General features: G+C 38.8%; 1 protein-coding gene across 3 annotated transcripts in view; it reads right to left on the bottom strand.

Moving 5' to 3' along the window:
- Positions 1-14,632, bottom strand: part of LOC138175774 (L-lactate dehydrogenase B chain) — a 42,633-nt gene that overhangs the window by 22,387 nt on the left and 5,614 nt on the right. Inside the window, exons 1-2 of one of the 3 annotated variants that reach the window (XM_069106230.1) lie at positions 13,414-13,566; positions 2,717-2,851 (exon numbers count right to left, since the gene is read on the bottom strand). In XM_069106230.1, coding sequence (XP_068962331.1) covers positions 2,717-2,851; positions 13,414-13,551 — 273 coding nt within the window. In that variant the 5' untranslated portion in view covers positions 13,552-13,566. Of the gene's footprint in view, positions 1-2,716; positions 2,852-10,614; positions 10,772-13,413; positions 13,567-14,632 lie in introns of those variants that run through there. The other 2 variants (XM_069106231.1, XM_069106232.1) reach the window with 2 other exon arrangements.

Raw genomic sequence — 14,632 nt, forward strand, 5'->3', positions numbered from 1 at the left:
TAATCATTCTGTGGCTTCTGAAATCATACAACATTGTAAATGCTTCTCTGCTTTAGTATCTTAATAGATTGGTATCCACCTTCCCCAGTGACCTTGCCTTCTCTTACCTCTCCACTTGAAGTCCTTGTGTTCCAATTAAAAAATATATATATAACTTAAAACCATAACTCATTAATATAGATTTATAAATTTCTAAATAATGAAAACAAATATTTTTTCAAGAGGAAGCTAGCCACCATTATTTTCAGTCTTCTCAAATAGCAAATAATTTTAACTATTCTTCCCAAAGACTACATAGAATATTTTCATTTTGTGAACCAGAAATTTAAAGTAAAGAGTCATACAAAGAAGTGGAAGAGAGAGAATTTACCCTGTCATTTGAGGTACCTTGTCACCAAAAGCTATATGACCACTTATTATAGACATTTAAGGGGAAATGTCATGCTTTAGAAAGGGATTGGACTAGAAATCTTCTAAGGTTCCTTCAGTTTCTAAGAACTGTTCATTTCATAAATTCTTTCTGCTACTTAAAGCAAATAAAAGGGCTTTTCTTACACGAGTCTTAGAAATGTCATTGTAAGATAAGACATTCGTTGTTATTTGGGGGATCTCCAGTATCTAACACAATGCTTTACACAAAAAGGTGCATAATATATTTCTGTTAAGCCCAATTGATCTAGAAGATGTTTTTTTTGAAAAACCAAATCTTTTCATTCACTTAAGAGGAAACCTTAGAATTAAGTCCCTTAGTGAAAATGAAATACTCCCTTGTTAAAATATGGATGGTTTTTATTTTCAATATCTGGAAAGCTTAATATCAGCCCCAAGAAAAATCCAAATTCACAAAAGTGGATGGAAAAAAAAAATATATATATATATATATATTTTAGACCCTATCATCTTCTTTATTTTAAATCCCTAAATTCCAGCAGAGAAAATACATGTCTAGCTAGAGCAACTGGTTTTTTTTTTCAAACTGGAAATGAAAACTTAGGTATAATTTGCCTTAAGTTTTCTAGGACTTGGGGGTGGGGGTTTTTTCTCTTTCTGGAGCTATACTTAATTCCAGACACCTAGTACATTCATATCAGATAAAGGAAAATAAAAGGAAGTAATTCATTTTTTGTAGACATTGATTTTTCCCAAAATCATAGTTAGCAAGGATGGTATGGTGTGGTAAAAAAAGAACACAAGATTTGAAGGTATAGGACCTAAATCTAATCCCATTCCTGCCACTCACTACCTGTGTGACTTTGATATATAACCTGATACTCAGTCCCTTCATCTGCAGAATGGGACGAGTGGTGGTGGTAGTGGTCTAGGAAGTGACTTCTAAGACTCCTTTCAAGCTCTGTGATCCAATGAACTGGCAGGATAAGGTACCAGACACTGAGGTCCTTTCTCAAACTAAACTGCCAAGCATTCAAACTCTACTGCTGAGAATACAACTCTAATGGGCTGACCACACCGTTCGAATGCTAAATATGTATTTGCCTAAAAGACTATTTTACAAGAAATTCACATGAGGCAAGTGCTCACATGGTGGTCAGAAGATGCAGTACAAAGACACTCTCAAGGTCTCTCAAAAGTATGTTGGAATCGATTGCATGACATGGGAGACACTGGCACAGGACTGCTCAGCATGGCGTCCCCTCATCAAAGAAGGTGCTATGCTCTATGAGCAAAGCAGAATTAAATAGCTCAAAAGGAATGCAAGATGCATAAATTTAGAGAATTCACCCCAAATGTTCACATGGACCATTTGTGCCGGACCTGTGGTAGAGCATTCTGAGCTCATATTGTTCTAATCAGCTAGTTAGACCCATTGTAACTCGACTCTAACATAGCTATGTCATTTTGTTCCTCTTCAAGAAGGAAGGACAAGAACCAACCAACATGTCCCCTCGTCCATCTTCAACATGAAGCCTCAGCAAACATTTCTGAAAAGTAGTCAACTGGACTCCACTCAAACGCTTCAACTAATTTGGAACGATTTCAAAAGGTAGTTTTTCCATTTGGGGACATTTCTAATTATTAGGAAGCTATTCATTTTTATCAGGACCAAGTGTATAATATGCTTTTTAGGTCCATTTCTTGGGTTTCTCCCACTAAGGAAAATATTGAGAACTTGAAACATCTGAACTCTGAAAATGCTAAAACTGCATGGTCAAGGAATTGTACAGGCATAATTCACAATTAGTACAATGATCCATTGTATTTAGTGGAAGAAAAAAACTTGCCTTTTTTTCCCCCTCCCCCTACATTTAAGGAATCCATTAGAATGAAGCAAAGCTTTGAAAGAAAAATGGGGGGGGGGAGGGGAATGGAATTGAATAGGGTACCAAACGTTCTCTAAGCCAGAGGAAAGTTACTTGAGACTTGGCCTAGAAGAGGTATGCATAGGGCTAGCTAGAACAAGTGGTGTGAGGAATGAATTAAAATATAGCCCTTAATAAGGACCAGGAAAGAGAGTAGGAGAGGAACAGCTAATTGTACTCTGCCAGTTCCAAGGTCCCAATTGTAAATTTAACAGATGGCTCATGTCTTCTTCAATTATTAATTGGGCCCCAAATAACAAGGCTATACATAGTTCCTTTTTAGACTATCAAAACTGTTCTTTTAATAACATGATTCATTTCTGAAAAGAACACAGATAATATATAACTAGTCTAAGTTACAATAGCCATGTACTGTATTAGCCATTCTGGAAATGTACCTTTGCAAGTATGCTGATAGCACAGGCCATACCAACTTGTCCAACACCCACAACAGTAATCTTATTGTTTGGGGCTGCTGCCTCCTCTTCTGCAACTGGCACAATCAGTTTTTCTTTGAGAGTAGCCATTTTGTTCTGCAAAAAAATAACAAAAAAACTTTATGTGCACATGTATACTTGAATTGAGATGTTATCTTCATACAGTTACTGGAGTAATTTGCTAACTAAAGTGCAAGATTGGGATGCCAAAAGAATATTATGAAGAATTCAGAGAGTATTTTTTTTAAATAGATGGTGCATTTAGGGGAAGATTTTAATCTAAGTAGTCACACACAATTTCATTTTGGCTAACATTATTCTAATTCCTTTCCTCTTATTCATTTCCCCCTTCATTTTCAACACAAGTCTTTCCTTTATGCCTCAATCTGCTTGTTGTTGCATTTTTAAATCACTACAAAATTTTGCTCAACGTGACTTTATTCATAATAGTGCCTTAATTTTGGGGATGGTCCTTATCTGCACTTTTTTCAGATCAGACCTATAATTTCATTGGCATGGGGAGCTAGGAGGAAGAAAATTCCCTTGGCCATACCTACTCTGAAAATTTTTTTTTGGAAGAGGAAAGGCAGGGTAATTGGGGTAAGTGACTTGCCCAAGGTCACATGGCTAGTGTCAAGTATCTGAGGTCACATTGGAACTCAGGTCCTCCTGACTCCAGGGCCAGTGCTCTTATTCACTGCACCACCTAGTTGCCCTGTGACTGAAACTTGCAGTCTTAAAAGAGTCATCTATGGCAGTGGTGTCAAATTCAAATAGAAACGGGGCCACTCATCTGTATATGAGGATCCCTATGACCACATGACTTAGTTAAAATATAATATTCTCTATTTTTATTTTGTTAAGCATTTCCCAATTATATTTTAATCTTGTTTTGGCTGCACTAAGGAGTCATGGGGCACATGTTTGTGAGTTTAAGTGACTTGCCTGGGCTGACAGTATGTGTTAGAGATGAAACCTAAGGTCTTCTTGATGCCAGGGCTAGATCTCTATCTACTATTCCATGACCCCACTCTTTCTGCTGTACTAATAAGAAATTTATAATGTACTCAAACAGCCATGAAGTTCAAGTACTAAAAACAGTTTAAGCTAGAGCTAAAAAAGGGGACTGGGAGTGTAAGAATTTGTAGTTAAAAAACAAACAAAACAATTAACTAATATGATATATGTGGAACTAATAGCCAGAAGGGGATATCTCCAAACAGGAGGAGGAGCCTGGGGAGGAACTACTTTGGGAAACCTCAAGCTAGGGGTCTGGTAGTTTCCTATTTTAACTACTTATTCTTGCTAACTAGGTGCTAAGCCCAGTTTATTTTACCTGCTGCATTAGTACAGTTGCTGCCAGCATCCTCTAGATGAAGCCGGGTTACTATTCTGAAAACAGGACCCATTGCCAAAATGTGTTCTAAATGAAAAGCTAGCAGCTCAGTAGCACTTTTAAGGTTTGAAGCAACTTTACATGTTATTTCATTTGAGTCTCACAACAACCCTGTGAGGCAGGTACTACTATTGTGTCCCTTTCATAGATGAGAAAACTGAGGACAAGAGAGGTTAAGTGATTTGCCCAGGATCACATTGCTAATTAGTATCAGGGAAGATTTGAACTCAGGTCTTCCTAATTCTAACTCCAGCATTCTATCCATGGTTACCTCAAATGTTAAAAGGGAAATTTGAGGTGGAAATTTGAGATAACTTTTTTTTCAGGGCCAACTGTAATGAAATGAAATTTAATATAAATAAATGTAAAGTCTTACATTTGATTATCAGATATATAAATACAAAATTAAGAGATAGATAATTCACATGAAAAATATCTCGGGGTTTTGGTGGATTGGAAATTCAATATGAATCAACAAAGTGATATGGAACTCCAAAATTTTAGATTACATTTTTAAAGGCTGCTAATTTTAAACTCCACTTGAAAATGAGTACAGCAAGGTAAATGGAGAAAAAGAAAAAAAAATGGAAACTGAATGTTGTGAAATGATAATGACCAATCTATGTCCCAAAGAAGAGACATAAGAAGTCACATGCCCACTCATTGGCAGAGGTAGGAGATTCTGCATATGGGGCACTGCATATAATGTCAGACTCCTCTGTGCTAGTTGGTTTTGCTGAACTGGTTTTTTCTTGAACTCTTTTCATCTTTGATGTAAGAGATGGCTCTCTGTGAGAGGAAGGAGTTTATGGAGAAACGAAAGTGATGTAAATACAAAATATATTAATGTAGACTTTATTTTGAAAGAAAACCTTCTACCAGGAAGGCAGATTTACCAAACTAGAGAATGAGGTTTTGGGGGTGGGGTTGCAATTCCTTTGATTTTTTTTTTTTTAGATTATGAAGTCTTAGAGGGCAGTGAATATACTTATCATGTATTTCCCATAGTACTGAGCATGATAAATAAATGTACATAGACTTGCCTTGGCAGTGAATATATTCAAAATAAAATTGCTTTTTAATTTCCTTCAGTGAAGATATTTGCTTTACTTGTAGAAGGCAAATGGTATAGCAGAGTATGTCCTGTTGGGCCATATCATAAGGGATGATCTGTCTTTTAATCACTGGTTCTTTGAACCTATCAGCACTAAAATCAATAGATGCCAAGTACTATAGAGATAGGGCAGCTAGATGGGCACAGTGGCTAGCATGCCAGGCCTGGAGTCAGGAAGACTCATCTTCTTGAGTTCAAATCTGGCCTCAGACACTTACTAGCTGTGTGACTCTGGGCAAGTCATTTAACCCTGTTATAAAACCTCAGTTGCCACATCTATAAAATGAGCTGGAGAAGGAAATGGCAAATGACTCCAGGATCTTTGCAAAGAAAACCCCGAATGAGGTTATAAAGAGTCAAACACTTGAAACAACTATACAGATAACAATCCAAGGGATGAATGCATGGTTTCACATAAGTATTTCGGGAATTAGTGAGACCCCTTTTAGCATCAAAGTTTTTCATTTGAACCATTTTTATGTAAATACCCCTAAAATTCATGTCATAATTTTGTATATCAGAGAGCTAATAGTATTTTAGTGATATCTCAGGGTCATCATTTCAACATTATTTTATTCTTTTCTGAATTCTGTAGTATGATTTTTAAATGTCACCTCTCCTTCTATAGCCCCTTTTCTGTCCAAAAAAAGAAATACATCCCTTCTAAAGTAGTTAGTTGCTTCCAATCTGCTGTGTTCAGGGAGACCAGGGAGTTAAATTCTTTAAAAATTATATGTCAAACTGTTGGAGTTGTGCATTGATTCAATCATTTGGGAGCAAGCAATGTGGAACTATATCCAAAGAGCTATAGAACTGTGCATACCCTTTGATCCAGCAATACCAATGTTAGGTCTATATTCCAAAGACATAAAAATAGGGACAAGAAACTATTTGTACAAAAATATTTATTGCAGCAATGTTTGTGGTGGCTAAGAATTGGAAATCAGAAGGATGCCCTCAGTTGGGTAATGGCTAAACAAGCTGTGGTATATGATAGTAATGGAATTATTATTTGTGCTATAAGAAATGACAAGCAGAATGATTTCAGAAAACCCTGGACTTATATGAACTGATGCATAGTGAAGTGAACAGAACCAGGAGAATGTTGTACACAGTAACAGCAATATTTTTGATGAAGAACTCTGAATGACTTAGTTATTCTCAGCAACACTATGATCCAAGACAATCCCAAGGGACTAATGATGATGCATACTATTCACCTCCAGAGAAAGAACTGATATTGTTTGAATACAGACTTAAAGTATGCTATTTTTCACTTTCTTTCATTTTTTCCCTTTTATTTAAATCTCCTTGTGCCAAATGACTGATATGGAAATGTTTTACATCACTGCATATGTATAACCTATATCTGATTGCTTACCATCTTAGGGGAATGAGGAGAGAAGGGAGGGATAAAATTTGGAACCCAAAACTTTAAATAAAAATGTTTTTAAAAATTGAAAACAAACAAAACCAAAAAAACTATACTACTGGTGGGGTTCATATACAGTGATCAAAATAAGAATAAAAAGTACCTGAAATGTGAAAAAAAATATGCCAAGTATGAGTTAGAAATATGACTGTATGAAGATTTATAGAGCCATGGGCAGGAATTTTTATGGAAGGTATTTTGAATGCTTAGAAGTCACTTTTTGTTTGTTTTCCAACCAGTCTTCCCAAGAGCTGAGGTTGAATAGAATTACTTTGGCAATTCTTGGATAGATAATTTCCTGTCTGTAGTTATTCCTGCAGCTCAAATAGATACCAACTCCTCCATTTGTAGGCCTTCTAAACATTAGTGTATGGTTTAATGAGTTGCTATGGCCAAAGAAACTCATCACTTATTGACCAAACTTATGACAGTGAAGTTCAAACTTAGTCCTCTATAAAACATACAGTCAAAGATTAGGCATAGTGATGAGGTAGAAAAAAGTGCTTGAGGCAGATGGAGACAAGTAGGAAGTGAGATAGGAGATAAGACCAGGATGTGACCAGACAGAAAAGAGATCAAAGAAGACAGTGATCTCCACCCCTTTTCCCGAAAGATTTCTCCTGCCTAGTGATTGACTGGGAAAATGAAGGTGATGCAAACAGTGCTCTAAGGGTTAAAAATATTAAGGGTTGCTTTTCCAGTACTTTGTGAATGCCTTAGTTTATTCTGTAACCTGAAGGCACCCAAAAGTCCTTTCCCCCTTATCTTGAACCTGCACCAAAAGTAGGGCTTTTGTCTCTGTCATCCTATGTCATCCTGTCCTGTCTCTAATCTTTAACCCCCATTATTAAAATATCTAAAATGACATCATCCTGAAACCTCCATATAAGCATAACTCCCTCAAATATCGGGGCCTCACTTAGTTTTCTTGCTAAGGAGGCCCATGATACTTTTCCACACAAAATAAACATTCTCCTCTTGGCTTAAGGTCTAAGTGAATTTTTTCGCATCTGAACCATGTTTCCCAACTCTAAACCTCATCAATTGGACCCATAGCAAAAGTCCCTTTCTGCATTCTATGACGTATGTTCTGCCACTGGAGCCTTTAAAGATATCAAGGTCACCTCCACAGCATAAGCATCAAAATAGGACAAGTGTCTCCTCTACAGAGGGTGCTAGATTAAATGACTTCTTTGCTCCCTTCCAATGCATAATTCATGATCCTTTGTGGAGGTGTCAATATGCTGATGCTGCCTTTTCAAAGGTTGCACTTTCTCATATACCTACTTTTTTTTAAAAGAAGAAAGATGGCAATTAATTTTCCATTTTCCTACCTAAAACAAAGGCAATATCTATGATATTCAGATAAAAAAAAACCATCCTATTTGAGCAGGTGCAGAAGAAAAAAATGTCACATCCCTTCTTGATGAAAAAATGTGAAAACACAATCTCCTTCCTAGCTATTATTTAAGTGATTCTTATTTTTAAATATACACTGGAGTAGAGGTAGGAAGAAGTGTGTGTTGGGGAAACAAGTACTGGACGTAGAGTCAGAAAGATCTGAATTCAAAACTAGCCTCAGATTCTTAGTAGTTTATGTGGCTAGGGAAATGACAAGTGACAAATCAGCTTCTATCTGCCTTCAATTTCCTCATCTGTAAAAGGGGGACAATAACACCTTGTTTTAAGGATAAAATGTGATAACATTTATAAAGAGATTTGCAAACCTTAAAGCACTACAAAATGCTAGTTGTTTTTTCTGTCTTGCTCTTAAATGTTGGCTCTAGAAATAAGTAACATTAAGCACACAAAATATTCCAACTTGGACATGTTATAACTTAGATCTTCAAAGTAACCAATGATTATCTGTCTTCCTTTTGGATTTATTTGGGCCATTGTGATACACTCACCTGTTGTCTTTAAGGGATTAATGAAAGCTCAGCTCACTGAATTAGCTGTATACATATATACAAGCAGGATGGCTACTTGCACTCCAGTCCCTCAGACCTAGCACCCACATCCCCCTCGACCTACATAAATGTACTCACATTATTTGCCCAGACATGTTATAGAATGTAAACAGACCTAGGCAGGTGAGTATTAATAAAAACAAGCTAGGAAGGTTCTAAGAACCATTTGCTTTTATTACACAAAACAGGCTTATTATGTCTTGTCATCCCTCTGGGGCCTTTCAGAGAATCCTCCAGAGATTAACTTCAATCACAAAGCTCCTTGTCTTAGGAGATCTTTCTCAAGTATAGTTCTTTAAACTATATGTGTGTGTACATGTATTTTGATTTTAGTTGTTCAGATCTTTTACTTCCACAAGCCCAACTGCTTGAACTTGAACCACTTCACTTGTACAAAAAATGAAGATTTATCTGTTCATAAAATAGCATAGCAGGGCTATCTGCAATAGTATTTGGTATATGAATTGCACCCCCCAGCAATAATGGATATGAAGAATTAAAAGAAATAAGGGAAGCCTTGTAGGCAGAGATGCAGGGTAAAGAAAAACCAATTAAATGATTGCACAGGAAAACGAGTTATAGAAATGAAGTCAAATGCAAACAACAGATTTTGAAATTCAGTAATGTTAATAATAGTATTCAAGGTTTTAAGTACTCACACTTTCTTTTGATAAAGGCTGTACTGTTAGTAAAGTTAGCATAAACTTTAAGGAAGTGTAAACTGTTAGTAAAGTGTTAGGTTTCATGTATGATCAATCGCAATCACTTTCATAGGTCCTGTTGTTTTTAGGATTAGATTCTGTGGGGGCTGTTAATAGTGAGTCTGTTGCGGGAGCATGTACATCATCAAAACAAAATGTATGGTTTAAAAAAAGAGAAAAATTCTTTTTCTCGACTTTAAACAAATGGTACCTCTCCCACCTCCCCCTCTTGGGGCCTATTAATTGCAGGCTGCATGCTTTTTGCCTCCCACACATACAGCCTGTGTGCTGCTCTGCTCTGCACCACACTGTACACAGAAGCTAAGGCAGAGGAAGATGCTGAGACAGTAACAGCCACAGCTCCCATCAGAAAAAGGTCTCTGGAGAGAGACTAGGCCATTTCGACTCAGCATACGGAGATGGCAAGATCAACAAAACCCATGAAGAAAAGCCTGGAAAGAATTGGACAGCCAATTACTTGACACGCACGGAGTAGGGGGCTATGTCTTCTTCCCTATGTGTAGTACAGCATTCGCTTTCGAATCGATCCTACGTTTCTGCTCTTCCCTCGACTATTGGACCGCATCACTATGGATGTCCGTGATGGGCATCCTGAGAAGAGATGGCTCTCCACCCTCTCTCCAATTGGTAGAAGGCCCGGTTCGGAATTATTCCGCTGCTGTCCCTCCGTCCTATTTCTCAGTCTTCCCTCCATCTTCTCCTCTAGGCTCTGCAAACTTCTCCCACCCCCTTACTTCTCCCCTTTCAGCCCCCTAGTTCTCCGGGCACAGTGCCCTGGGTCTCTGCCAGCGGGCACCAGGATGAAGAGAACTCAGTGAACCTCTCAAGGACACAAAGGGCCCTCAGGGTTTGACCGCAGAGACCCATAGGCAACAGGTTTCTTTGCCATGCAGCAGAGACCGGGGTCTGGGCCCTCTTGCTGCAGTGCGGGTAAAAAAAAATTCCACTACCATACATTCTACAGAGCTTCCCTCTCTCCCCGCCAAATGCATCTCCGTTTTCTGGAAAAGCATCTCCGGAACTGCAGAGAAGAGGGAGAGAATCCTAGTGGCTGTCAAGATGTCCAAGGCTCGCCAGAGTTGGAGGGCGAGATACCCTTCTTTCCAGTCCCCTTCTCTCCTGCCCCGACTCCCCCCGCCAAAAAAAAAAAAAAATGAACTGCACCTCCACCCCTTCTCGCCTTCCTGATGGAGCAAAGGGACCAAACTCCAGTACCAAAATTTACCTGCTTGAAGAGCAGTCACTGATTGCCTGTGATGAAATTTGTCCCGAACAGAGAAGGCAGTCAGCTACGTCTTTCTCCAGCAGTGCCCTAGCTACAAGGAGAGAGAAGGAGGCGGGGCCCCAGCACCCTCCACTGCCTCTAAGGTTTCTCTATTGTGATTGGAAACTCGAGAGACGCCTGCCCTCCGCTCACTCAATCGCCTTCAAGGACAACGGCTCAAGTATGCAGTCGTCCTTCCCCTTCCCCGGGTAGAGAGAGGGGGAGGGAGGGAGGAGGTCACCTACAGTTTCCACTAGGTCGACTTACAGCTGCCCTTCCTTCTTACAGCTTTATTGCTACGTGTTTGTATAGGTATACACACTCACACGTTTTGACTTTACAAAGTTATTTAAAAAACCCTTTTTCCCGATAAGATCTTTGAGGTGGGCTTTGCTGGCATTTTAAGAATGCAGAACTCACTACCGTTAAAAAAAAATGTCCAAGCTTGAGAACCTCTATCCTAAAGATGCTCCTGAAACTATAATGGCAACTCAATGGTAGGAGATTTCAGAAACAATTCATTTGCCGTCTGACTTTATAAAGTTAGATTTCGTTTTGTTTAATGGAAAAATAAACACCTTATCCCCTCAGAGGTTGGTGTTCCAAAAGAACTTGACTCTTATTTTTTCTTCAGGAAGGGTACCTGACAGGGCCAGAAGTTTGGCAGTACACCAATCAGCAAGCATTTATTAAGCTCTTTTTATGTGCCAGGCATTGTGCCAAGCCCTGGAGGTACAAATACAAAAAATGCAATAATCCCCAATCTTGTAATGAGGGGACCTTCCAGGTTTTGGAGCAATTCAATCCAATTGAACATTCATAAAATACAGGCACTGTGGGAAAACTTCATTACTTCGGGGAGGCTAGGTGGCACAGTGAATAGACCACAGGCCCTTGAGTCAGGAGGACCTGAATTCAAATGTGGCCTCAGAGACTTAACTCCTACTAGCTGTGCGACCTTGGGCAAGTCATTTAACCCAATTGCCTTGACTTCCCCCCTCCAAAAAGCAAAAACAAACAAACAAAAAAACTTCATTACTTCAATATTTCCAGGCATCCAAGATGTGCATTATGTGCGTACTCTCTCCAACTATGGAGACTGCAACCCATCCATCCTTCTAATACCATGAACCTGTTTGATATCCATATCCCCTTGTAAATCTTCCATAAAGATGAAGGATCCCCCTATGTGCTATGGGATTTTGTAGAATCTCCAGCATCATGTTTATTCTTTGATGTTGGTCAGGTAATTGAATCACCTTTTTTTCCCCCAAAGGGCAGTTTATTGTGATTCCAATGCAAGAGGGCAGAGTTTCTAGTGAATCAGTGACTTAATTGGGGTAAAACTGATATTTTTATACAAAAAGGACCTGGAAAGGATCTGGATGGGTTAAGGACTGGAAAATAGTCTGGAGTGGGCCAGTTGCAAAGACAAAAGTACTATAAAGTAAGCTAATTAGGTTATCTAGATGGAATTCAGGAGGAGGAGGAGTAAAGTGCAAGTAGTCTGGGTGGGCCAAGTTAGAGAGTGAAAGCAATATCAAGTAAGCTAATTAGGTGATCTAGGAGGGCTAGTGCCTTGGACACCAAAGATCTGGGCTGCTGAAATGTATGGGAAAATTCAGGGACTAGGTTGCTTTCAAAGACATGGTGTCTTTTCTTTTGTCCAGGTCCCATCATCCCATCATTCCCTCCTCAAACAAATGGTACCCAAATCTTTTGGGGTAAGGGGTGAAGGTCTTGGCTTCTAAAACTGCTTCTGTCTGAATAAACTGTTTGATAAACCCCACTACCACCCTAGTTTCTGGGATAAGAACTTCCAATTTGACAAAATCTCCTGGGAAAACTGGAAAACAACACAGCAGAAACCAGGTATAGACCAACATTTTACACTGTATTCCAAGATAAGGTCAAAATGGGTGCATGATTTAGACATAAAGGGCAATACTATAAGTAAATTAGGAGAGTGAGGAATAATTTATCTGTCAGATCTATGAGGTACTGAATAATTCGTGATCAAGCAAGAGATACAGAGCATTGGGAAGTGTAAAATGAATAATTTTGATTATATTAAATTTAAAAAATTTTGCACAAACAACCAATGCAGCCAAGATTAGAAGGAAAGCAGAAAGCTGGGAAACAATCTTTACAGCAAGTGTCTCTGCTAAAGGTTTCATTTCTCAAATAAGTAGAGAACTGATACAAATTTATAAGAACACAAGCTATTTCCCAATTGATAAATGGTCAAAGGACATGAAGAGACTGTTTTCAGATGAAAAAATCAAAGCTATCTATAGTCATGAATAAATGCTCTAAATAACTATTGATTAGGGAAATGCAAATTAAAAATAACTCTGAGGTATCACCTCACACTTATCAGATTGGCAGAAAAGAAAATGACAAATTTTGGATGGAATGTGGAAAAATTGTGACACTAATGCATTGTTGGTGGAGTTGTAAACTGATCCAGCTGTTCTGGAGGGCAATTTGGAACTATGCCCAAAGACCTATAAAACTGTGTATACCCTTTGATCCAGTATTAGGTCTGTATTGAAGAGATTCTTTAAAAGGGAAAAAGACCTATTTGTACAAAAATATTTATACCAACTCTTTTTATAGTGGCTAAGAATGGGAAATTGAGAAGATGCTCATCAATTGAGCAATGTCTGAACAAGTTGTGGTGTATGATCACAATGGGATATTTTTGTGCTATAAGAAATGACAAACAAAATGGTTTCAGAAAAACCTGGAAAGACTTACATGAACTGATGCAAAGTGAAGTGAGTAAAACCAGGAAAATATTGTAGACAGTATCAGCAGCATTATATGATGATCAACCATGAATGACTTGGCTCTTCTCAGCATTACAATGATCCAAGACAATTCCAAAGGCCTCATGATGGAAAATGCTCTCCACATCCAGAGAAGAACTGCTGGAGTCTGAATGCAGAGCAGAACATACTATTTTCACTTTCTTTTTTTTTTATCCTTTCACAAAATGACTAAAATGAAAATGCTGCTATTAGTCCTTCTCAAAGAGGACCAGGACATCAGGGAGATGATACCATGGCATGCAAGTGGATTGGATGTAAGTGTGTGTGTGTGGGAGGAGGGGGGAGGGGATCCTGTGTAAAGTCAACAGCCTCACTTTCTTCTCCAATCATGTAGGTCCAGTGGCCAGATATGGACCATGACAAGTGGAGATGGCCCAGAATGCAGTGGGGGACCTTGGCATTTTCTTTTTTGTTGTTGTTGTTTTGCTTTTTGGAGGGCTATTGGGGTTGTGACTTGCCCAAGGTCACATGACTAGTTTTTGTGTTAGATGTCTGAGGTCACATTTGAACTTAGATCCTCCTGACTCCAGGGCCGGTGCTCTAGGTGTACCACCTAGCTGCCCTGGACCTTGGCTTTTTCAAGTTAAGGTCTTTACCAGGTCTCAGTTTGACTAAGGCAGTGCCCATTCAATGATTAAAGCTTAAAAAAAATGAGGCAAAGAATGGCCTCTCAAAAAAAAAAAAAAAAACCCTAGTTCTGGGAGAGAGAGACCCTCAGAGTTTCTGGCCAAAACAGAAACAATTGTTATTTACGTTCGTTCTGAGCCAGTCAGGACCCAAATGATGATTTAGCAGGGCTTGGTCTGGGACCATAGTAATTGGGAGTTAAGACTGGTCTTCAAGAGAAAAAAAACCAAAACAACAACAAAAGTTTCAGAGAATAAAATTTACAATTCCTTTGGACAGAGAACAGGCAGGTAAGGGTATGATACTTATTGTGGAGAGAGAAGAAAGAAGAAGAAAGACTGAAAGAGAGAAAGAGGAAGGAAGGAAAGAAGGAAGGAAGGAAGGAAGGAAGGAAGGAAGGAAGGAAGGAAGGAAGGAAGGAAGGGAGAGAGGGAGGGAGGAAGGGAGGAAGGGAGAGAGGGAGGGAGGGAAGGAGAGAGGGAGGGAGGAAAGGAGAGAGGAAGGGAGGGAGGGAGGAA

The sequence above is a fragment of the Petaurus breviceps genome, unplaced genomic scaffold (genome assembly GCF_028583685.1).
Source record: "Petaurus breviceps papuanus isolate PSGF00001 unplaced genomic scaffold, PetGlider_PUasm1.0 79, whole genome shotgun sequence".
NCBI lineage: Eukaryota > Metazoa > Chordata > Mammalia > Diprotodontia > Petauridae > Petaurus > Petaurus breviceps.